The following is a 21274-nucleotide window of genomic DNA, read 5'->3' as shown; positions in this document are numbered from 1 at the left end:
CTCTGAGTGACCTTCGGCAAAATTATGTAAGGAAACTGGGATGATGAGTTTTGTTTCCCATGGAAAAGGGATGGCATTTGTGTCTCTGGGCCTGCACTCTGCCCAGGACCTTTGGTCTCGAGTGGGCTGCCACCTCCTAAAATTCCAAACATCACAGGTGAGACAGGGGGTGGAAATTTTACTTGGGGTAGAAACCAATTTTGGATTTAGCTGAAGTCTGCTGGTCAAACTTGTGTAGTCTGTTAATTGGTGCGCTTGCAAAAAGGCCGGCAGAGAGAACAAAGGGAGTTTGAGGCTACTGTCGGAAAAAGAGAATCTGGGTTACAACCGAGTGCACGGCCTTGTCCCTGTGTAAATTTGAGGTTTTGCCGGCAGCCGTCACCGAGTGCTGAGGGGTCCCCTGGTCGATAGGGAGGGTTTGCTTCAGGCTTTGCTTGTGAAAGGTGTGAGAAAGGCAAGCAGCTCTGAAGCAGATGAGCCCGCTCTTGCCTGTTGAAGCGTTGGATAAATCAAAGATAAACCTTCAAGGACCCTTCCCACCCAAACAGTTTCGTGATTCTTTGCCCTGGAGGCAAGGGTGCACCTGTCACCACATTTCTCCTCACAGAGAAAAGCAAGGCACAATTCTTCCCAAGAATATTTCTGGGATTCACCTTCTCTGAACCTCAGAGGAAGGAAAAACAATTCTTGTCTCATTTGCTGTGCCTGTGTTTGTGCCAAAGTAGAATGCAACATGGAGATTGTTTACCCAAAGTGATGGTGTTTGGTTTCCTTGGCCTGTCAGGGCCGAGTGTGTGCGTGTGTCAGGACTGCTGGGTGACAGTCACGAGTTGTGTGCAGTGTGTGCAGGGTTGAGTACTTGGTAGATTCAGTTTAGATGTAATATAGTATAATAAAGTCATTAATTAGCTTTCTGATAAGGCAGAATGCAGATTGGAAATATTTGCACATATGATATTAAAGGACACGTGAACCACCTTTCTGTGAGACAAAGACACAAGACTTGGCCCATCCCTAACTTAGGACACAGCTGGGGGTCCCCTCTTGGTCATTCCTGAAGGTCTTGGGTGTCCCCAGGCCCCACTCCTCGTAAATCCATGGATCCTGGGACTCCAGACCTTTTGAAGAGGACTTCTTGGGATCTGGAGGTGAATCCGAGACCCCTCAAATCCCACCCTGAGTCCCCCAGTTTTTGGGAACCCAGAAAACCCTAATTGCAATCCCAAAGTTACCCCATTCCTATGGAATCAGGACCCGCAAAAACCCCAAAAGCCAAAAAGAAAAACCCTGGAAAAATCCCCAATTCCCAACCTGAGCCCACCCCTGGTTTTGAAAACTGGGAAAATCCCAATCCCAAAGTTTCACCATTCCCATGGAATCAGGACCTGGGAAAACCGAAAAAGCCAAAAAACCCAGAAAAAAGCCCCCACCTTCCCCCCAAAATTCCCAATCTTTTCCAACCAACCACAACCTCTGGGATTTAAAGCAGACAGAATTTTTTATCTTTAATACGAAAACCAGGAATTAAAAAATTCCAAGGGAATCCCGAGGGATCATGGTTGGAGCCTCCGGGGTCAAACGTGGGATTTGGGCAGTCCTGGGCCAAAATTCCCAAGAATTACGGCCTGTGCCCATCCCCCACCTCACCCGGAGACTCTGATAATTTACAGAAATAAATACAGGGAATAAAATCCCAAAATCACGGGAATTTCAACAATAATCATTTGGGGGGGGGAAGCATGTAATTCTGCGGGAAAAGCAGGAAATTACGTGGGAAAAACACAGGATTCAGCAGAAAGACACAGAATTTTTAGGGTTGGGAGAGCATTTTCCAAGTCCAAGGGTGGTGCTGGAGGTTGACAGTGTGGTGGCTCCCAGCTTTTTGGAATCTTTCTTCAGGAAAAAAGCAGAATCCAAGATTTTGATTTGGAAATTCCCAAAAAAAAGGTGAAATCCCAAATCCGGTTAGGAAAAACCTCTGGACTCCACAAGGGAATGGCGAGAGCCGGAAAATCGCTGGGAAAAGGGGGAAAATTCCCGATTCCGACCTGGAATCGTGCCCGGGGCGATCCCACACCTCTTCCCTCGGGAAGGGCTCTGACTCCAGCTGGAAATTCCGGTCATTCCGAAGGGGAAGGATCCGGCTGGGCCCAGACCCCAAAATTCAGGTTTCCACCACTCGGATCAGGGGCAGTGGCTTTGGGCCTGGGAGGCGTTTGCTGGGAAAAGGGGAAAAAAAAATAAAAGGAATTTTCAGTAGGAAAAAACAGGGAAAAGGGTTTCGGGGAGATCCGGATTCCTAAAAATTCCTGTGGGAGGGATTTGGGATCAGCTGCAGATGTGGAAAAATTATGGGAGATTTCAATTATCCCCAAATCTGGAAGAGCATCCCAAAATTCCAAAAGTTAGTCCCTAAATCCAGAAGAGAATCCCAAAATCCAACAGTTCATCCCAAAATCCCAAAAACAATCCCCAAAATCCAGACAGCACTTCCAAAACTGCAGCCCCGAATCCAAAAGTTCATTGCCTAATGCAAGGAGAATCCCCAAATCCAGAAGAGGTCCTGGAGTTCCCAACCTGAATCCCACCATTCCCAACCCAGATCCCAGAATTCCTGACCCTGAATTCCCGCCGCACCTGCTGACGTATTCCGACTTGGAGCGTGCGCGGGCACTGCTCCCGCCCCGGCTCACTTGTTTCTCGATCAGGTGCTCAATCCGGTCATGCATCTCCAGATTCTGGGGAAAAAAAACAGGATTTGGGATCTGGAAAGGATTTTCCAACCATGGAGAGCTGCCTTGAGATGGTCCCTCTGTGCTCGGAATGGGAATTTCTGGGATTTGGGGTAATTTGGAGCGTAGGAATGTGACTGGGGAGTTACTGAGTTATTTGGGAAGGTCTGTCCCAGGAAAAATGAGGATCAGGGAATTTTCCATCTCAAAATCCTCAGTCTCACTGTTGGATTGGAAATATCCCAGGTATTTCCCAAATCCTGGCAGAAATGGTCAGGCTCAGGTTGGGAATTTGGGGCTTTTTCCAGCTTTTTTTTTTTGGTCTTATGGGACTTTCTAGGTCTTGATTCCCTCCCACCCTTTTCCCCCCTTTTCCTCCCTCTTTCCTGCTTTTTCCCACCTTTTTCCTGCTTTTCCCTCATACCCAGTTCCCCAACCACCCCCACAAGGAGCCCAACCCCGATCCCAACATTCCAAAAAGATCCAAGCTCGGATCCAGCCCACAGAACTCCGGGCCCCACCTCTGCTTCCAGGTAGGACACTCTTTCCTTCAGCTCCTGGATCGCTGCGTCCTTGGCCTGGATCACGCTCTTGGAATTCTGCAGCTGCAACCCGGACATTTCCAAGGGATTGGCAATTCCCGGGTTTTTCCTGGGTTTTTCCCGCTTTTTTCTTATTCTTCCCTGTTTTTCCCCAAGACTGTTTTCCTAGTTTTTCTTGGATTTTCCCCAGATTTTTTTATGGTTTTTGCCTAGATTTTTCCCTGGTTTTTCCTGTTTTTTTTTTTTTTTTTTTTCCCAGTTTTTCCCAGATTTTCCCCCAGTTTTTCCCAGATTTTTTCATGTTTTTTTTCCAGGTTTTTCGCCTTTTTTTTCCTAGATTTTTCCCAAGATTTTTCACAGGTTATTTCCCAGGTTTTTTCCTAAGTTTTCCTAGAATTTTCCTGGGTTTTCCTCTGGTTTTCTCCTGACTTTTCCCCCCTTTTCCCCATTTTTTTCCGGGAATTTTTCCCCATTTTTTCCCCAGAGTTTTTTCCCATTTTTTCCCTGGATTTTCCAAGGTTTTTCCCAGTTTTCCCATCACCTGCTCGATCATCTGGCGGACTTTGCGCTGCTGGCTCTTGAGCATGTCGTCCAGGTGATGGATTTTCTCCCGGAGCCCTGCCACCTCCTTCTCCAGCTGAGATGAGCTGAGAAAATACCAGGAAAAATCTCCAGGAACAGTCTCCAAAAAAACTGGGAATGCTCACATCCAAAGAAACCCAGAATTCCTCCTCCAAAAACAGCCTGGGAATGGTAACATCCAAAAAAAATTGGGGGTGTTCGGCTAACAAAACTGAGATTGCTCACAACAGAAAAACCTGGGAATGCTCATCCCCCCCCCAAAAAAAAGGGAATGTTCACCTAAAATAAACTGGGAATGTTGACAGCCATAAAATTCTGGAATTCCCACTCAAAGACAAAAAAAAGGGAATGTCCACCACAAAAAAAACCAGGAAGGCTCACCCCAAAAAAACCCTGGGAATGCCTGTCCCAAAAAATGTGGGAATGCCCAGCCGTGCAAAAAATTGGGACTGCCCATCCCAAAAGACCGTCAAATATCGGGAACAAGTTGGGACATCAGGAACTGGGCATTCCTGGGATTTTCTCATTCCCAGGATTCCCCCATTCCTGCAATTCCCATTCCCAGACTCCCGGAACTCCCATTCCCGGATTCCCAGACTCCCAGAATTCCCATTTTCGGATTCCCACCGCTCCTGCTGCGCCGCTCTCTCCCCTTCCGCCTTCCGGAGCCGCTCCAGCTCCGCCTGTCCAGACTCCATCCGTGCCAGCAGATCCTGGTGATCCTGCGGATTGGGGAGTGGGATATGGGATAACAATGGGATAATAATGGGATATTGGGATAACAGGATAATAATGGGATATTGGAATATTGGGATAATGGGATATGGGATACAGGGATAAGGGGATAGCGGAAAACCAGGAATGGGTCAGGATATCGGGAATGGCCTCCGACTCATCCCAATCCCAAATCCACTGATCCCAGGGCTGGTTCCTGATCCCAAACCCACCGATCCTGATCCCAAATCACCTTTTCCATGCCTTCCAGGAGTCTCTGGAGCTGCTCCACCTCTGTCTCCGCTCGGCTGCGGGCGGAATCCGCCCGCTCCGCGTCCTCCTGGCACCGCAGCAGCGCCCTCTGCAATGGGAAATCCAGGAATTCCGGGAATTCCGGGAAATCCGGCTCTCCCAGGATCCCAGGACACATTCCAGGACTTTCCTTGGCAGGAGGATTTTCCTGGAGATCCCTCAAAAAAACCCAAGGGGAATAGTTCCTCAAAAACCCCAGCATCTCCTCTAAGATTCCAGAATCTGGACAGAATTGCCCCTAAAATTCCAGAGTTTGGGCAAAATTCTCCTCCAAGATTGCTGAATTTGGGTGAAATTCCGGGTTTTTGGGAATTCCAGGCTCACCTCGAGGCTGCTCCGCTCCAGCTGGTGCCGCTTTTCTGCCTCCTGGAGCCTCCACAGGAGCCGCGGGGCCTCAGGGTCCTCCTGCGGGAACGGCCCCAGAAGGCCCCAGTGTCCCCCATACATCCCAAAACTCCCAAATTTTGCGTTTTTCAAGAGCTTCAAAATTCCCCAAATTTGGTGTTTCCAAGATGTCAAAAATTCCCACATTTTTGAGTTTTCCCACAGGTCAAGAATCCCGAATTTTTAATTTTCCAAGAGCTCAAAAATTCACAAAATTTGGGATTTTTAGCTAAAATCCGAACCTCCCAAATCCCCATTAAAACTTGGGATTTCAGGAGTCAAAATTTGGTGGAAAACACCAAATATTCCCAAATTAACCCCAACTATTCCCCATTTTTGGGTGGAAAACGGGTTTCTTAAACATTTTCACCCTAACCCAGATCCTGTCCTGGAAAACTCCAGAATTTTTTTCTGTTCCCTACCGGATTATCCTGGGAATTTTCCCGGCAGGAGCAGCTCTGGTTCCGCTTCTCCAGCGCCACCTGGAATCCAGGGAAAAAAGGGGGAAAATCGGGATTTATCCCAAAATTTTCTAATTCCCCAATTCTCTTTTCCCAAATTTCAATTGATGTATTCCCAATTTAAATCCATTTATTCCTAAATTTCTATGTATTTATCCCCATTTTTCCTCCTTTTTTTTATTTCCAGGACCTGCTCCTACTTCCCAATTTGAGGCAAAATTTGGGAATTTTGGCAAAATAGCAACTCCAAAATTCCAGGATCATCCCCGGGAGCTGTGAAATCCCTCCAGAAAATTCCAGATTTCCCATTTTTTCACCCAAAAATTATATTTTCCTGTTTTCCCTATCAAAAATTCGAAACTTTCCATTTCAACCCCCCAAAAAAGGGAATTCCTCCCTTTTTCCCTGAAAAAAATGGGAATTTTCCCTTTTCCCACCAGAAAAAATGGGATTATCCCCTTTTTTCCACCCAAAACCCCTCTGGAATGGTTTTTCCAGGGGGAAATTCCACCTTTTTTTTTTTTGTTGTTTTGTAGTACCCTAATTTTTTACCTCTGAGCTCTCTTGCAATTCCCGGAATTCCCGGAATTCCAGAAATTCCGTCCGGGTCTGGAGTTTGGTGCTCAAATCTTCACGGAGTTTTTTGAGGACACTCCCAGCCTGGGAAAAAAAAAGGGAAAAGTTGGGGTTTTCTTGGGATGTGGGAATTCGAGGGAATTGGGAGGGGGGAAAAAAGGTTAAAAAGTCCAAGTAAAAATGGGGAAAGATGCAATGAAAGGAAAATAAATGAAAATAAAATTTGGAAATCTGGGGAACTTTTTGGGAACTAATTCAGCGAAAATTTGGGGGAATTTTGTGGGAATTTCAGAGGGATTCTGAGACATTTTTGTGGAATTTTGAGTGATTTTGGGCTAATCTGTGGAAATTTTGGGGTAAATTTTGGGCAATTTTGAAAATAATTTTTTGGGAGTTTTGGGGGAAATTTGAGCTGAGATTTGGAGAATTTTGGGAGGATTTTTTGGGAATTTCATGTAAACTCAGGGACTTTTGTGAGAAAATCAGGGAATTTTACAGGAATTTGTGGGAATTTTGCAGAATTTTCAGGGAATTTTGTGGAATTTTGGGAATCTCACCTCCTGGATGTGCCGGACTTCGCTCTTGAGTTGTGTCACCGGCTCCTCGTGGTTGGCGCGAGCCTTGAGGTAAACCTGGAATAAGAACGGGATGAAACGGGATTCAGAACGTCCCAAATCCCTCCGGGAATTCCAACAGATCCAGAGGGGTTGGGCAAGGCTTCCCAAAATTTCCCAGAATTTTTAGTCCCTGAATTTTCCTGTTAAATTTTAATTTTCCAGGATTTGTTTTGGGAGGGGTTTCCCCACCTGTGTTGTTCCCAAGGAGTGGAATTACCTGAAATCCACAAGGAATTCCCTAAATTCCACCTGGAGTCCCTCAAATACACTAAATCCCAAAAAAATCCACCTTTTATCCCTAAAATTCCACACGGAAATCCCAGGATTTGGGGCACCTTAATGATCTCCTCATCGCCGTCCTTGGATTTGACGCACTCCGAGGCCAAGGAATTCCCGTCGGATCTCTTGGCCACCATGGCAAAGGCTCTGCCCACCGGCTTTGGGGGAAAACACAGCAATTTTGGGAAAAAATTCCCAGGCAATGCCCAGAATTGGGATCTGCCACCCTCAGGGTGGTGGCCAGGTGGGAATTGTCCCGAAAATCCCAGATTTGGAGGCAAAATTCCAGGACTTTCATGGAAAAACCCAGGATTTTCAGCTGTTTCCTGCTGTGGATAAATCTCAGAAAACCATGATCCCATTCTCTCTCCCAAAATGATCCCAAAAATCCTGGATTTTACCACAAAAGCCAAGACTTCCCCCAAAATCCTGAATTTTCATCCCCAAAATCCCAGAATTATCCCAAAATTCCCATTTTCCCTCTCCCAAATTCCTGGTTTTACCCCCCAAACTCCCAAATTTCCCCCCAAGACCCCAGTCTTCCCCCAAAACTTCCAGATTTCCCCCCCAAATTCCCAGAAAAATCCCAAATCTCACTTTCTCCCCCCAAAGTCCTGAATTTCCTCCCAGAATTCCCCCCAAAATTCCCCTTATACCCAAAAAATTCCCATTTTCCTCCTAAAACCCACAGTTTTTCCCAAAATTCCCAGAATTTCCCCTCAAAATTCCCATAAAAATCCCAGATTTCCCATTCCTCCCCCCAATCCTGAATTTTCACCACAATTCCCAAAAAAAATTCCCAGAATTATCCCAAAACTCACATTTTTCCTCCCCAAAATTCCCCCTGTTACCCCCTCAAATACCCAAATTTTCCCCCAAACTCTCAGATTTCCCCCCAAAATTCTCATTTTTCCCTGAAATTCCCAAATCTCCCCCCTCCCATTCCTGCTTTTTCCGCACCTTCTGTTTGGGCCGGGGCTCCCCGGGGGGGTCTCGGGGCAGGCGCAGCCTCAGCACCGGCCCGGCCTCCTAAGAGTTAAACCCGATTTAAAATCGGGGCTAAAAATTAGCATTTTGGGCAAATGGATAGCTCAAGATAAATTGAGAAGAAATCCAGTAAAAATCCAGTAAAAATTTGGGATAAATCCAGAAAGAATCTGGGATAAACAGGGAAGAAATCCAGGATAAATCCCAGAAAAATCTGGGAAAAATCCCACTGTTCCCAGATTTCTCTGCTGGGATTGGGAATGAGAAAGGGAAGGAAAAGAGACACTGGATCCGGATTTTGGGGTGGGGGGATTTTCCAAAAATTCCAGGACTCACCTCCGGATTCCAGGCAGATTTGGGGCCCCCTCCAGAATCTTCCAGGGATCCGGGGGAGTTTTCAGGGCTGGGAAATTCTGGGAATTCTGTGGGACGCCTCATGCTCAGCTCCTGCTGGGAAAAGTCTGCCCTGAACTGGAAAATTCCCCAAATTCCCAAATTTTCATTCCCAAGGAGTTTTCCAGCCTAAGCCCAGGAGGACTTTTTGGGGGAATTCACTGGGAATGGGAATTTTGGAAATCGCAAAACTCCTGGGATGGGGAATCCCAAAATCCCAACCCCATCCCAGAATTCGCAAGGCAAGTTTTCCCATTTTTCCAAGTTTTTTTCCATCATTCCAAAGGATTTTTTGGGAAAAGCTGGGAAGGATGGGGAGGGAACTCCAAAAATCCTGGAATGGGGAATCCCAAAAATTCCAGGAGTGGAGATCCCAAAAAAACCCCGGGAATTTGGGAATTCTCAGCAATCCCAAACTGCTCCTTAAAAGGCTGGGAATGAGGAGTTTCCCTCTGGAAAATTGGGAAAAGCAGTCTGGAATCCCAGGAAAAATCCCAGCGTTCCCCAAATCCATAAAAAAACTGGGATCGTTGGGATTTGAGACACAAAATTCCCAAATTCCCTGGGATTTGGGGCGGGGTTGGATTTTTGGGAATGCACCAGCCCCGCCCCAAGGCCCGGCTAGGAAAAGCGGGAAAAAACCCGGGAAAAAAAAATTGGGAAAACTCCTCAAATCCCAGCTGGAAAATTCCAGGATGGCCCCGCCCCCTGGGGTTCGGAATTCCCGAAACAATCGTGATTTCGGGAGAGGATTTTGGGGAGAGATTCCCGGGAATTCCATTGGAAAATGAAGCCGGGAAGATCCCGAAAATCCCGGATGGGTTTGAGGTTGGAAGGTGGGAAAAAGGGATTTGGGATCGCCCAAAAATCATCCCGGAAATTCCCGGAATGACAAAAAGGAGGGACCGGGGAATTTTGGGGAGGGGTCCCAGGGATTTTAGGGGAAGGATCCCGAGGGAATTATAGGAAGGATTTGGGAATTTTGGGAGGGGTCCCGGAAATTCCAAGGGGGTTTGGGATCCCCCAAAAGTCGTTCCAGGAGGGGGGAAAAAATTCCAGGAATTCCGGGAATTCCGGGAATGAGGAAAACGAGGGACCCAGGAATTTTGAGGAGTGGTCCCGGGGATTTTAGAGAAGGGACTCGAGAATTTTGGGAAGGATTTTTGGGAATTTTGGGAATAAGGTCCCAGGAATTACAAAGGGATTTGGGATCCCCCAAACTCCTCCCAGGAGGGCGGGAAGAGCCCGAGAGTTCCGGGAGTGGGGAAAGGAGAGGCCCGGCAATTTTGGGAAGGGGATCCGGGAATTTCGGGAAAGGGTCCCGAAGATTTTAGGGAAGAGATCCAGGAATTTTGGGAAGGATCTGGGAATTTGGGGCGGGATCCTGGGAAAGGGATCCCAAAACGGGGGAAAAAAATCCCGGGAGTTCCGGGAAGAGCCAAAGGAAAGGAATTTTCCCGGGGATTTTTGCGGAAGATCCAGGAACTTTTTGGGAATGCCGCAGGAATTTGGGGGGATTTTTGGGGCAGGATTTCGGAATGCGGGGAAGGGTCCCGGGGGGGTCCTTACCGGGGATTCCGGGAGCGCGGCCCAGCCCGGGAGTCCGTTCATGGCCCCGCCGCCACTTCCGCCTCACCTGAGCCAGGTGGCCACGCCCACTCCGGCCACGCCCCCGGGGTTTGGCTGTTGTTCGCGGGGTTTGGCCGCGCCCCCTCTGGGTCCTGCCCGTGTTTGGGCACGGCTAAATTTGGTAATGAGGCAATGTGGGCACGCCCACAATGTGGAGGCCACGCCCACAAGGGGGAAGTTGGGAGAATTGGGAAAAAATGGGGAGAATTGGGAAAAAAGGGGGGGAAAAGCTGCTGGGAAAGATGGGATAGAATTGGGGGAAAATCGGGATAAAAGTTGGCAAAACATGGGGGAAACTGGGATAAAACTGGGGGGAAACTGGGGCAAAGCTTCGCCTAGGCGTGCCCAAGGTGACTCGAGCCGTGCCGGGCTGTGCCGGTGTCACACCCGGGTGTGCCCAAGCCGTGCCAATGTCACACCCGCGTGTCCCCAGTGGTGCCAAAGCCCCGCCCTGGCCGTGCTCTGCCAAGGCCGGAGCCGTGCCAAGCCCGGCCCGGGCGTGTCCCCAGAGCCGTGCCAGGCCACCCCAGAGCCGTGCCAGGCGCTGTCCCCACCCCCCGGTGCCTCCCGGTGTCCTCCGGGCGTGTCCCCAGCTGGGGACACCTTGGGGACATCCCCGGGGACATCCCCGACGACGGTGGCACAGCGGAATCCCAAGCAATCCCGGGGAATTTCAGGGAATTCCAGAAAACCGCGGAGATCGGGAATTCCCGGGAAATTTCAGGGACTGGGAATTCCGGCCACGCTGTCCCCGGGATGTCCCCAAGGCTCGGGGGAAACTGAGGCACGGAGGGGTGGGGACAGCGCGGGACTGGTCGGGCCGGTCCGGGGGCACCTCCGAGGGCACCGGGCACGGCCCTTCCGGGGTGGGGACACCGGGGGACACCGGGGGCACCTGCAGGGGCTGGCACGGCCCTCCGCGCGTGGTGGCCACAGGGGATACCAGAGGTGGCACCTGCAGGGGACACGAGGGGGGGACAGAGGCGGCGGCAGCGGTGGCTCCTCCCTGGGCGGTGACCACACGGTGACCGCAGGGGACAGCGGTGGCACCTGCTGGGGACACGCCGGTGCCACCTGCGTGGGCACGGCCCTTCCGGGGTGGGGACAGCAGGGGACAGCGGTGGCACCTGCGGGGACAGCGGGCGGGGCCCTTCCGGGGCGGGGGGCACGCAGTGACCGCAGGGGACACGGCCGGAGGCGGCCGCAGGGGACAGGGGTGGCTCCAGGGCCACCCGCTGGGGACATCGCGGTGTCACCTGTGCAGGCGCGGGACGGCCCCGGGCACGGCCCCGCAGGGGTGGTGGCACAGGGACACCGGGGGACACCGGGGGACAGAGGTGGCACCTGAGAATTCCCACCCAGAATTCCCAAATACCACCCAGAATTCCCCAAAATTCCCAAGAATTTCCCACCCAGAATTCCTGAACATTCCTGAACATTCCCACCTAGAATTCCCATCCAGAATTCCCAAAAATTCCAGACCCTGCTGCCCTTAAACCGCTGGATTTTATTCCAAATATCTTCGGGAGCAAGTGGGAACAAAAATTCCTGGAATGGGGAAATCCCAGGGTTCCTATAAAGTGTCCTCAGGAGATGGGAAATCCCTGAAAATCCCCAGAAATCCCAGGATTCCCACAGGGGTCCCGGCTGTTTTTCCTTCATGTCCTTGCTTTGGGAATTTTTTCCTATGGAGCAGCCGCAGCCCGGGGCTGATCCCGGCCGGAATTCCAGACTCGATCCCAGCTCCAGAATTACCGGGAATCAGCAGGAGGAGGCTGATCCCAGGGATGAGCCCGGAACCGGTCCCAGGATGGGACCGATCCTGGAAGCGATCCCAGCCTCAATGACGATGACGATGATGATGATGATGATGATGACTCCAGCATTCCCGGCATTCCCTCCCGGGCTCAGCAGGAGCTGGCCTGCAGGTTGGCCTCGCTCAGGAGGGAGGCGATGGCTGCGGACCCGAATTCCTCATCCGAGCTCAGCCGCTCGTCTTGCAGCGCCGAGTCCACGGCGCGGCGCCTGCGGGGGAAAATTCCAGCCTTTCCCATGGAATTCCCAGCCACTTCCATGGAATTCCTGGCCTCTCCCATGGAATTCCGGCCTTTTCCAAACCACAGTTCCCTAACCAGGCCTCCTTTTCCATGGATTTCGACCATTTCCCATGAATTTAGGACTTTTTCCTTGAGATTTGGGGTTTTCCCATGGGCTTGGGACCTTTCCATGGGTTTAGGGACCTTTCCCATGGATTCTGGAATTTTCCACCTGGGAATTCCTTACCAGGCCTCCTTTTCCATGGATTTCAGGCGCCGCTGGAGCTGCTCGTTGAGCTCCTGCTGCTCCTCCAGCTCCCGCTGGGATTTTTTCCGGGCGTTTTCCAAGCGCTCGATTTCCTCCTCGGATTCGTCCACCTGGCGCTTCAGGGCCTTCACCCGCAGGCTCAGCTGGGAATTCCCGGGATTCAGGGTCAGATTTGGGATTTGGGAATTATGGGAGAATCCTGGGGTGCCCAGGCCTGGCCTTGGCCTCAAATTTTTAAGGATTTTAGAGCTTTTTTTAGGGATTTTAAAGGAATTTTTCAGGATTTTGGGGTTGTTTTTCCATCCCAAATCACTCCAGGAATTCCTTGGTTGGGATTTTAGGGATTTTCAGGATCCAAGCTCCATTTTTTCCAAGGGTTCCCCACCCCCGAGATGGTGGGAATGTCACTGGCCTCAGATTTTTATGGGTTTTTTAAGGATGTTTGGGATCTTTACCAGCCCAAACCATTTCAGGATTCCCTGTCATGACTCAGATGGGATTTTTGGGATAAATCCTGGATCCTAGCCCAGGTTTTTCCATGGAATTCCAGGAACTCCAGCCCCACCTGGTCCCTTTGGTTGCTGCTGCTCTGCCGCTCCTCGTCCAGCTGCAGCGACAATTCCTTGATTTTCCGCTCCAGCTTCCGGTTGGACGAGAGCAGGACGCTCTTCTCCCTGTGGAAAAATGGGAATTCCATGGATTCCCCGCCCTTTGGAGAGTCCTGGGAGTGGGATTTCGACAGATCTTTATGGGATTTTAAGGAATTCCAGGGATGTAAAGGATTTTTAAGGAATTTTTAAGCAATTTTCAGGAACTGGTAAAGAATTTTCAAGGATTTTTTGGGGGGATTTTTAAGGGATTAGGGATTATGGAAAAATTTGGGAATTGGGATTTGAGATTTGGGAATTGGGAAATGGGATTTGGTATTATGGAAAATGTAAGAATTGGGATTGGAAAAATTTGGGATTTGGGATCGGGCACCTCTCCTCGGCCTGGAGCTGCTCCCGGAGCTCTTCCAGCTGCGATTCCAGCTGGGAATTGCGGCTGTTCCCGGGTCGCTGCTGCCCCTCGGAAGCGGCCAGCCGGTTCTTCAGCTCCTTGTTCTGGGAAAAATTCCCAAAAATCCCCCTGATCCCGGGGCTCTTCCCGGTTTTGCCAAGTTTCCCAATGGGGAGGAATTCCGGGAATTCTTTGCAGGATTCCAGGAGTCAGGAAGGTGGGGGAAAGTGGGAATTCTGGGACTTGTCTGTGAGGAAAAGTGGGAATTCTGCACAGGAAAAGTGGGAATTCTGTTGGAATACTGCAGGGAAAACACCCTGGGAGAGGGCAGAGAACCCCAGAAGTTGGGACTGGGAAAAGCAGGAAAAGCAGGAAAAGCTGGAAAAAAAACAGGAAAAAAAACAGGAAAAAAAAAAAAAAAACTGAAAAAGCAGGAAAAAAGCAGGAAAAAACTGGGAAAACTCTTTGGAATCATGACCCCATTCCCAAGGATTCTTTTCCCAGAATTCCTCCTGAAATCTGGGTTCCCATATGGCCATTCCCACCAGGATTCGAGGCTGGATCCAGGGGTTTTTCCTGGGAATTTTTCCGGGATTTTCCGGGGATTTCCCGCACCTGGCGCTCCAGGGAGGATTTGTCACATTCCAGGTCCTGGCGGCTCGAACGTTCCTGGAGCAGCTCCGCCCGCAGCTGCTCGATCTGGGAACAAACCCGAAAAACCACGAATTTCCAGGATGTTCCATGGATTTCCATGGACTTTCCCATGGATTTCAGGAATGGGATCAGCAGATGCGCTGGGTTTCTCCAGGAATTGTGGGAAAAGGATCCCTGGGATTATTCCCAGCTGGAAAAATTGGGAAAAATTCCCATTTTATGCCCCATTTATGCCTTGGAATTTTTGTAGAAAAAGGAGGGAATAAAGTTTGGGAAAAACCCAGAATTCATTGGGATTTAATCCCCACATTCCCACCCAAACATCAAAAATTGGGAATTCCTTTGGGAATTCTTTATCCCTTTTCCCAACCTCTTTAAATCCCCATTCCCGCCCCAACTAACAATTCCCAGTTATAATTTTCAGCTGGGTCCTTGGGGGCGGGGGGAGGGGTTGGAATTCCAGGAGAATTCAATTTTTGCCAAGATAAGAATTCCCAAAATTCCCTGAATTTTACCTGATCCCGGCTCCGGGTCACCCGCTCGCTCAGCAGCTCCACCGAGCTCCGCTCCTCGTCCAGCTCCAATTCCAGACGTTTGGATTTTTCCTGATGGGAATTTGGGATGGAATTTCTAGGGAATTTTCTGGGAATTTTGGAAAAATTTGGGGGGAAATTTCTGGGAATCTTCTGGGAATTCTTTAGGAATTTTCCATTATTTTTAGGAGGAATTTTCTGGGAGTGATATTGGAAATTTTTTTCCATTTCTTGGATAATTTTCAGGTTTTTTTGGTTTTTTTTTTTCAGGAATCCCCACCTCCAGCGCCTTGGAATGCCGAGCTCGCTCTTCCTGGGATCGCTTCCGATTTTCCAGGTCCTGCTCCAGCTCCTGGAGCCTCTGCAGCAGCAGCTCCTTGTCCAGCAGGATCCGATCCCGCTCTTCCCGGTTTTCCTGGATCGTCTCCTTCAGCCGGGAAACCTGCCGGAAAAACCCCAACATTACCCAAACTCTCGGCCGGATTTTCCCAAAAAATCCACAGAATTCCTGCAAAACTCAGCTCTGATTCCCAACAAACCTCGTCCTGGAGCTTCCCGAGGTTCTGTTGGAATTTTTCTGCCTCAGCCTCACGGTCTTGGGCAATTTTTTGGGAATCCGTGAGTTCCCGCCGGGATTTTTCCTGGAATTCTTCCAGTTGGGATCGGAGCGAGGCCAGGGAGCTCTGAGATTCCGCCGTCATCTGCTCCAGCTGGAAAACAGGACTTTTGGGATTGGGAATTTTGTGGGATGGTGCCAAAACTGGGATCTGGGTGGAAATTTTGGGGGGGTGGAAATCCCAGCATTCCATGAAAAAAGCTGAAAATACCATGGAAAACCCCCAGAATTCAATGAAAAAAAAACCAAATTCCCCTCAGATTCCCCCAAAAAACCCCACTCCAAAATGCCACAAAATCCTCTGAAATTCAATGAAAAACCCCCGAAATTCCATGAAAATCCCTGGAATCTTTCCGCACACCTCCTGACTGAGCCGATCCCACCGGAGCCGATCCCAAATCCCGCAGGGAAACCCCACAATTCCATGAAAGAACCCCTCCAAAAACCCCCAGTAATTCACAAAAAACCCCAAAATCCCACGAAAGCCGCCGGGATTCCGGGAATTCCCGCACCTCCTGGCTGAGCCGGTCCCGCCGGCGCCGCTCCTCGCTCAGGGCCGATCCCAAATCCCGCAGCTCCCGCTGGGATTGCTCCAGGCGCGATCCCAAATCCCGCTCCCGCTCCGCGCCGGATCCCAGCGACTCGGCTAGCGCCGCGCGCTCCGCCTGCCACAGACACCGCCGCATTTTGGGGATCTTTTGGGGCTTTTTGGGGTTTTGGGGGATTTTGGGATGATTTAGGGATTTTTGGGGATTTTTGGGTGGGGGATATTTTGCGATTTTTTGGGATTTTTCTTTGGGTTTTTGGGAATTCCCAGCCCCACCAGTTTGGGGTTTTGGGAATTCCCAGCACCTCCAGTTCGGCCACTTTCTCCTGGAGCCGTTCCCAGTTTTCCCGCTGATCTTGGGATTCCTCCAGCCGCGATTCCAGAACTTTCCGCGCCTCCACCGACGCCTCCAGCGCTGATTCCAGGGAAATCTGGGCCTTGGGGGATCCAGGGGGGATTTTGGGGATTTTTTTTTTTAATTTTGGGGGATTCTCGAGGAATTATTTTTATTTTGAAGGCTTTTGGGGGGGATTTTGTAGGAATTCTTTTTAATTTTTTGGGATAATTTTGGCTGAGCCCACAATGAGCAAATCTGGGACCCCAAATTCCGAAAAGTCCCAAAAATTTCCAGAAAATTTCCAATTTCTGGGATTTCTCCCCCTTACCTGAGCAGCCTCGTCCCGCTCCCCCCGGAGCCTTTGCAGATCCTTCCGGGCCTGCTCCAGTTCCTGAGAAAAATCCCAAATTTTAGAGAAAAAATAATGGATTTTTGGGGAAAAATCCCAAATTTAAGCCAAAAAAAAGTCACAAATCAGGGCGGAAAAATCCTGAATTTTGGGATAAAACTTCCCGGATTTCTCGCACCTTCCGGAGCTTTTCCATCTCCTGGGGGTCGCTCCGGGCTCGGTCCCGATCCTCCCGCGCCGCCTGGAATCGCTCCTGGAGCTCCCGGAACTCTTCCTCCAACTCCTCCCGCTCCAGCCGCGCCTGCAGCAGCCTGGAAAACCCCAACAATTCCCAACATTCCAACATTCCCTCCATCCCAAAATCTCCAACCCTGTTTTGTTGGGATTTGGAGTGGAAAATCATTAAAATCTTGGAAAATCTCGGAAAATCCCAGAAAATCCCAAATTTCAGATCACCCCAGGCTCTGGGACTCACTCCTGCTTGGAATTCCGGAGCTCTTCCTTGTTTTTCTGGAACATTTCCCGCCACTGCTCTGTCTCCTCCGTGCTCTCCTCCAGCTCCCGCCGCAGATTCCGGAGCTGCATTCCCAAATTTTCCCGTTCCTGCTCCAGGCTGGATTTCTCCTGCAAGGAATTGACAAGATTCCCCCAGGAAAAAAAAATTTCCCCGGGAATCCGAGCCAAAATATCCGTGGAATCGGCGCTGAGTCCGTGGAAACTCCAGAGGGGTTTTTTCCCAATTTTTCCCCCCATGCCAGAGGGATTTTTCCCAATTTTTCCCACGTTCCACTGGGGTTTTTTTCCCATTTTTTTCTCCCCATTCTAGAGGTTCAGAATATGGGGAAAAGCCTGGGATTCCCAGCGCCATTCCGAGTTCCAGTCCCAAATTCCCACCCCAAATTCCCGTCCCGCATTCCCATCCCAAATTCCCGTCCCGCATTCCCACCTCCGAGACCCGCTCCGTCTCCGCCCGGATCGCCTCCATCTCCCCCCGGAGCCGCTCCAGGTCGGAATCGTGAGCGGCCACCTCGGCCTTCAGGGCCCCCTTGAGCGCCTGCAGCTCCCGCTCCTGGCGCCGCCGCGACCCCAGAACCTCCTGCAGCTGCTCCCGGCACTCCTGCAGCTCCTGGCAACGGGAAAACCGGGATTTGGGACATGGGCAAACCCCAAAACATCCTGGGAACGGGAAATTTGGGATTTGGGATGTGGAAAAACCCCAAAACCTCCTGACAACGGGGAAAACGGGATTTGGGGGTGGAAAAACCCGCAAAAGCTCCTGGGAACGGGAAATTTGGGATTTGGGGCTTTGGTTTTGGGGGTTTTTTTGTGTGGTTCTTACTGGGATTTTTCTCATTTTGAGGTTTTTAGAGCTTTTTTTTGTGGGGTTTTTTTTTGTGGGTTTTTTTTTTCCCCATTTTTGAGGTTTTTAGGGGTACCTGGTAGAGGTCCTGTGTGTCGGGGTCACTTTTGGGATCGGTGGCCAGCAGCTGCCCCTCAAGGTGGCCCAGCCGTGCCTCCAGCGCCTCCTTGGCAGCTCTCAGCTCGCTCAGCCTGGGCAATGAAGGGTTAACGGGGCAAATCAGGAGTTAATGGGGGAAATCGAAGCTAATTGGGGTTTTCTGGGGGAAATAAATGGTTCCTGTAGTTTTTTTAAGGCTCAGAGGGGATTTGGGGGGAGTTAGGTGGAATTAGGGGAGGTTTGGGGGGGATTAAAGGAGGTCTAGAGGGTCTTGAAAGGGTCTTTGGGCCCCAAACCCCAAAAGGGACAAAGGGGGACCCACAGTGACCTCAAACCCCAAAGTGCCACCCAAGACTGCCCCCGACCCTTTAGGGGACCGCAAACCCCAAAGGGACACCAGGAGTGACCCCAAACTCCAAAGGGTCACCCCAAACCTGCCCCCAACACTTTAGGGGACCTCAAACCCCTGGGGGTGACCCCAAAGGGACAATGGGGGTGACCCCAAACCCATCCCCCCATTACTGGGCCTGGCTCCGCTGCAGCTCCTGGGATTTGCGGTCCAGGGCCTCCCGCAGGATTTGGGATTGCGGCGAGTCTGGAGCCACCATGGAAGTCTGGGACATATGGAAACATTTGGGATGTTGGTGACATCCCGTCCTATAATCCCAAACCCCAAACCCATCCCAAATCCCAAATCCATCCCAAATCCCAAATCCGTCCCAAACTCCAAATCCCAAATCCCAAACCCCAAATCCCAAACTCCAATTCCCAAACCACAAAAGCCCTGGAGTTTTCCCACTCACCGCCAGCTCCTGGAATTTTCCCAGCAGCCTCGAGGTTTTCCTTTTCAGGGAAATTTCGCTCTCGGAACTCCTGGATTTGGGGTCAGATTTTGGGGGAAAATAATTGGGAACGGGGTCATGGGAAAAGGGAAAGGCAGGAATTGCTGCTGGATCCCCCCAAATCCCGAATTTGGGGGAATTGGGGTCATGGAGTGGGAATTTTAGGGCACTTTCAGGGGATTTTGGTGAATTTTAGGGAAGTCTCGAGGGGATTTTGTGGCATTTGGGAGAAATTCAGGGGGATTTGGGGGACTTTTGGGGCTGTTTTTGGGGAATTTGAGGCTATTTTTGGGGTGTTGTGGGGGCTCACCCCTCCTTTAGGATGCTGTAGATGAGCTCGGTGGGGTTTTCGCCACCCCCCAATTCCCGCTGGTCCCGCAGCAGGTCCGGGGTGGATTTCAGCTTCAGGAGGGAACAAAAACGCTCAATTCCAACAAAAAACCCCAAATCCCACGTTCCAGAGGGTGGAAAAACCCCAAATTTTATAGGAAAAAAACCATTATTTTATGGGGGAAAACCACAATTTCATAGGAAAATAACCCACATTTAATGGGGAAAAAGCTCCCAATTTTACAGGTAAAACCCCCCCAAATTTAATGGGAAAACGCCTTAAATTTTATAGGAAAAAATTTTTTAGGAAAAAACCCAATTTTCATGTAAAGCCCCCATTTTTTAGGAAAAAAAACCCCACTTTTTGAGGAATTCCCCCCCAGATACCTGCATCTCCACGCTCTGCTCCTCCACGCCCCCAAACCCGCCGGGAATTTGGGGAATTTGGGGCGGGATCGGGGCGGATTCCCGGGAACTCCGCGCATCCAAACTCTGCGAGCGCTTCCTCGGAGCCGCCCCGGGACCGCGGAACCTCCGCGCCGCTCGCCCGCGGGGCAAATTCCCGTCGAATTTGGTGATCAAGGAATCCACGGAGCGCAGCGGCTCCGTGTCCACATCCCCAGGAATTTTGGGAATTTCCGCATCCCTTTTTCCCGGTGTTTCCCCGCTCTTGGGAAAAGGCGCGCTGAGGTCCCCGTGCGATTGGGATCGGCGCAGCTCCTCCGAGGGTTTGGAGACTTTCAGGTGCTGATCCGAGGATTTTGGGGCACCCCGGGACCTTCCCGGGTCCTGATCCGAGAATTTTGGGATCCCCCGAGGCCGCCCCGAAGTTTCTTCATCCCAGGATTTGGGGACCCCCCTGGATCCCCCCGGAATTTCCTGATCCGAAGATTTGGGGACCTTGCTCAGCTCCTCATCCCAGGATCTGGGGACCCCCCGCGACCCCCCTGAACCTTCCTGCTCTGAAAATCTTGGGACCCCCTGAACTCCCCCCAACTCCTTCTCCAAAACTTTTGGGAGCCCCCGAGATCCCCCTGAATCCTCCTGCTCCGAAAACCCGCGCCCCCCGCGCATCCCCCCATCCCAGGTCTCCCCCTCCTCCTCCTCGGAGCCGCTGTGGGGCCGGGTTTTGGGGGCGCTCGGGGGCGGTTCGGGGTGCCCCCCTCTGATCTGCACGCCGAAGCTGTCGCCGCCGCGCTGGCCGCTGTTGAGCACCACGAAGGGCTGCCCGGCGATGCCCTGGACGCGCACGGCCACGCCGTAGGAGCCGCCGCGGCCGCGGGAGGAGCGCGGGGGGCGCCGCGGCTCCCGCAGGTCGCTGATGAAGCGGATCTGGACGCCGTGGTCCAGCGGCTGCTCCGCCATGGAGCCGGGCCGAATTCGGGCTCCTTAGGGGGCGGGGGGAAATGGGTTTCCCTCGGTTTTCCCCGGTTTTTGGCATTTTTCCCCATTTTCTCACCGGTTTCCCCCTTCCCCCCCCCCCCCCCCCCCCCCGTTTTTTGCCCTTCCCCCTCCCCCCCCCCGGTTTCCTCCTTTTCCCCCCATTTTTTGCGGTTTTCCCCCACAGTTTTCCTCTTCCCCCCCCCCCCTTTTTCGCCTTTTTTCCCCCATTTTCCCCTTCCCCCGCCCCCGTTTTTCGCCGGTTTTCCCCCATTTTATCACGGTTTTTTCCTCCCTGCTTTTCCTCTTTTTTCCCGCTTTTCCCCCCCGGTTTTCCCAGTTTCCACATTCTATTTCAGGTTTCCCTCTTTTTCCCCATTTTTTCCCAGTTTTCCCCATTTTTTATGCGCTTTTCCCCCTTTTCTCCCCGTTTTTTCCTGTTTTTTCTCCGATTTCCCTATTTTTTCCTCGGCGTTCCCCATTTTCCCTCTTTTTTCACTTGCTTCCCCTTTCCCTCCCCCCTTTTTTCCCGTTTCCCCTGATGTTCCCGGGTCTTTTCCCAGTTTTTTTCCCGGTTTATTCGGACGAGTGGTGGCATTTTGGGAGCAGCGCGAGGACGGAACCTCCCCCCGCCCTCGATCCCAGAAATCCTCTGGAAGCCCCGGTAAAAAAAAAATCGGGAATTTCGGGACGGAGAAGCCGCGAGCCCGCCCCGA

The 21274-nt window shown here is 51.2% G+C and overlaps 2 protein-coding genes across 6 annotated transcripts; both read right to left on the bottom strand.

Moving 5' to 3' along the window:
- Positions 1 to 1500: 1500 nt before the first annotated feature.
- Positions 1501 to 10284, bottom strand: TUFT1 (tuftelin 1). 5 transcript variants are annotated; one of them, XM_058821664.1, is made up of 14 exons: positions 10149 to 10284; positions 8523 to 8633; positions 8160 to 8228; positions 7256 to 7357; positions 6861 to 6935; positions 6280 to 6387; positions 5689 to 5748; positions 5207 to 5287; positions 4824 to 4931; positions 4484 to 4578; positions 3816 to 3921; positions 3254 to 3337; positions 2638 to 2738; positions 1501 to 2219 (listed from the first exon to the last, which is right to left on the bottom strand). In XM_058821664.1, the coding sequence occupies exons 1-14, from the start codon at positions 10188 to 10190 to the stop codon at positions 2165 to 2167; spliced, it is 1197 nt and encodes a 398-aa protein (XP_058677647.1). In that variant the 5' UTR covers positions 10191 to 10284; the 3' UTR covers positions 1501 to 2164. The 5 variants fall into 5 exon arrangements, with proteins under 5 accessions (XP_058677647.1, XP_058677648.1, XP_058677649.1 ...); XM_058821665.1 differs by having other exon boundaries at positions 8523 to 8636; positions 10149 to 10186; XM_058821666.1 differs by having other exon boundaries at positions 8523 to 8657; positions 10149 to 10181.
- A 1411-nt stretch (positions 10285 to 11695) lies between these two features.
- On the bottom strand, positions 11696 to 20543 carry CGN (cingulin). The gene is made up of 19 exons (XM_058821715.1): positions 19566 to 20543; positions 19159 to 19250; positions 18810 to 18879; positions 18529 to 18620; positions 17984 to 18098; positions 17494 to 17673; positions 17023 to 17171; positions 16726 to 16858; positions 16527 to 16589; positions 16167 to 16298; positions 15827 to 15979; positions 15238 to 15408; positions 14979 to 15140; positions 14681 to 14770; positions 14127 to 14210; positions 13494 to 13615; positions 13078 to 13186; positions 12492 to 12655; positions 11696 to 12233 (listed from the first exon to the last, which is right to left on the bottom strand). Exons 1-19 carry the CDS (start codon positions 20541 to 20543, stop codon positions 12116 to 12118), a joined length of 3177 nt encoding a protein of 1058 aa, XP_058677698.1. The 3' UTR covers positions 11696 to 12115.
- Positions 20544 to 21274: the final 731 nt, after the last annotated feature.

Source organism: Ammospiza caudacuta, chromosome 30 (assembly GCF_027887145.1).
Source record: "Ammospiza caudacuta isolate bAmmCau1 chromosome 30, bAmmCau1.pri, whole genome shotgun sequence".
In the NCBI taxonomy this organism is placed as follows: domain Eukaryota; kingdom Metazoa; phylum Chordata; class Aves; order Passeriformes; family Passerellidae; genus Ammospiza; species Ammospiza caudacuta.
This window is presented reverse-complemented; position numbering and strand designations above follow the sequence as displayed.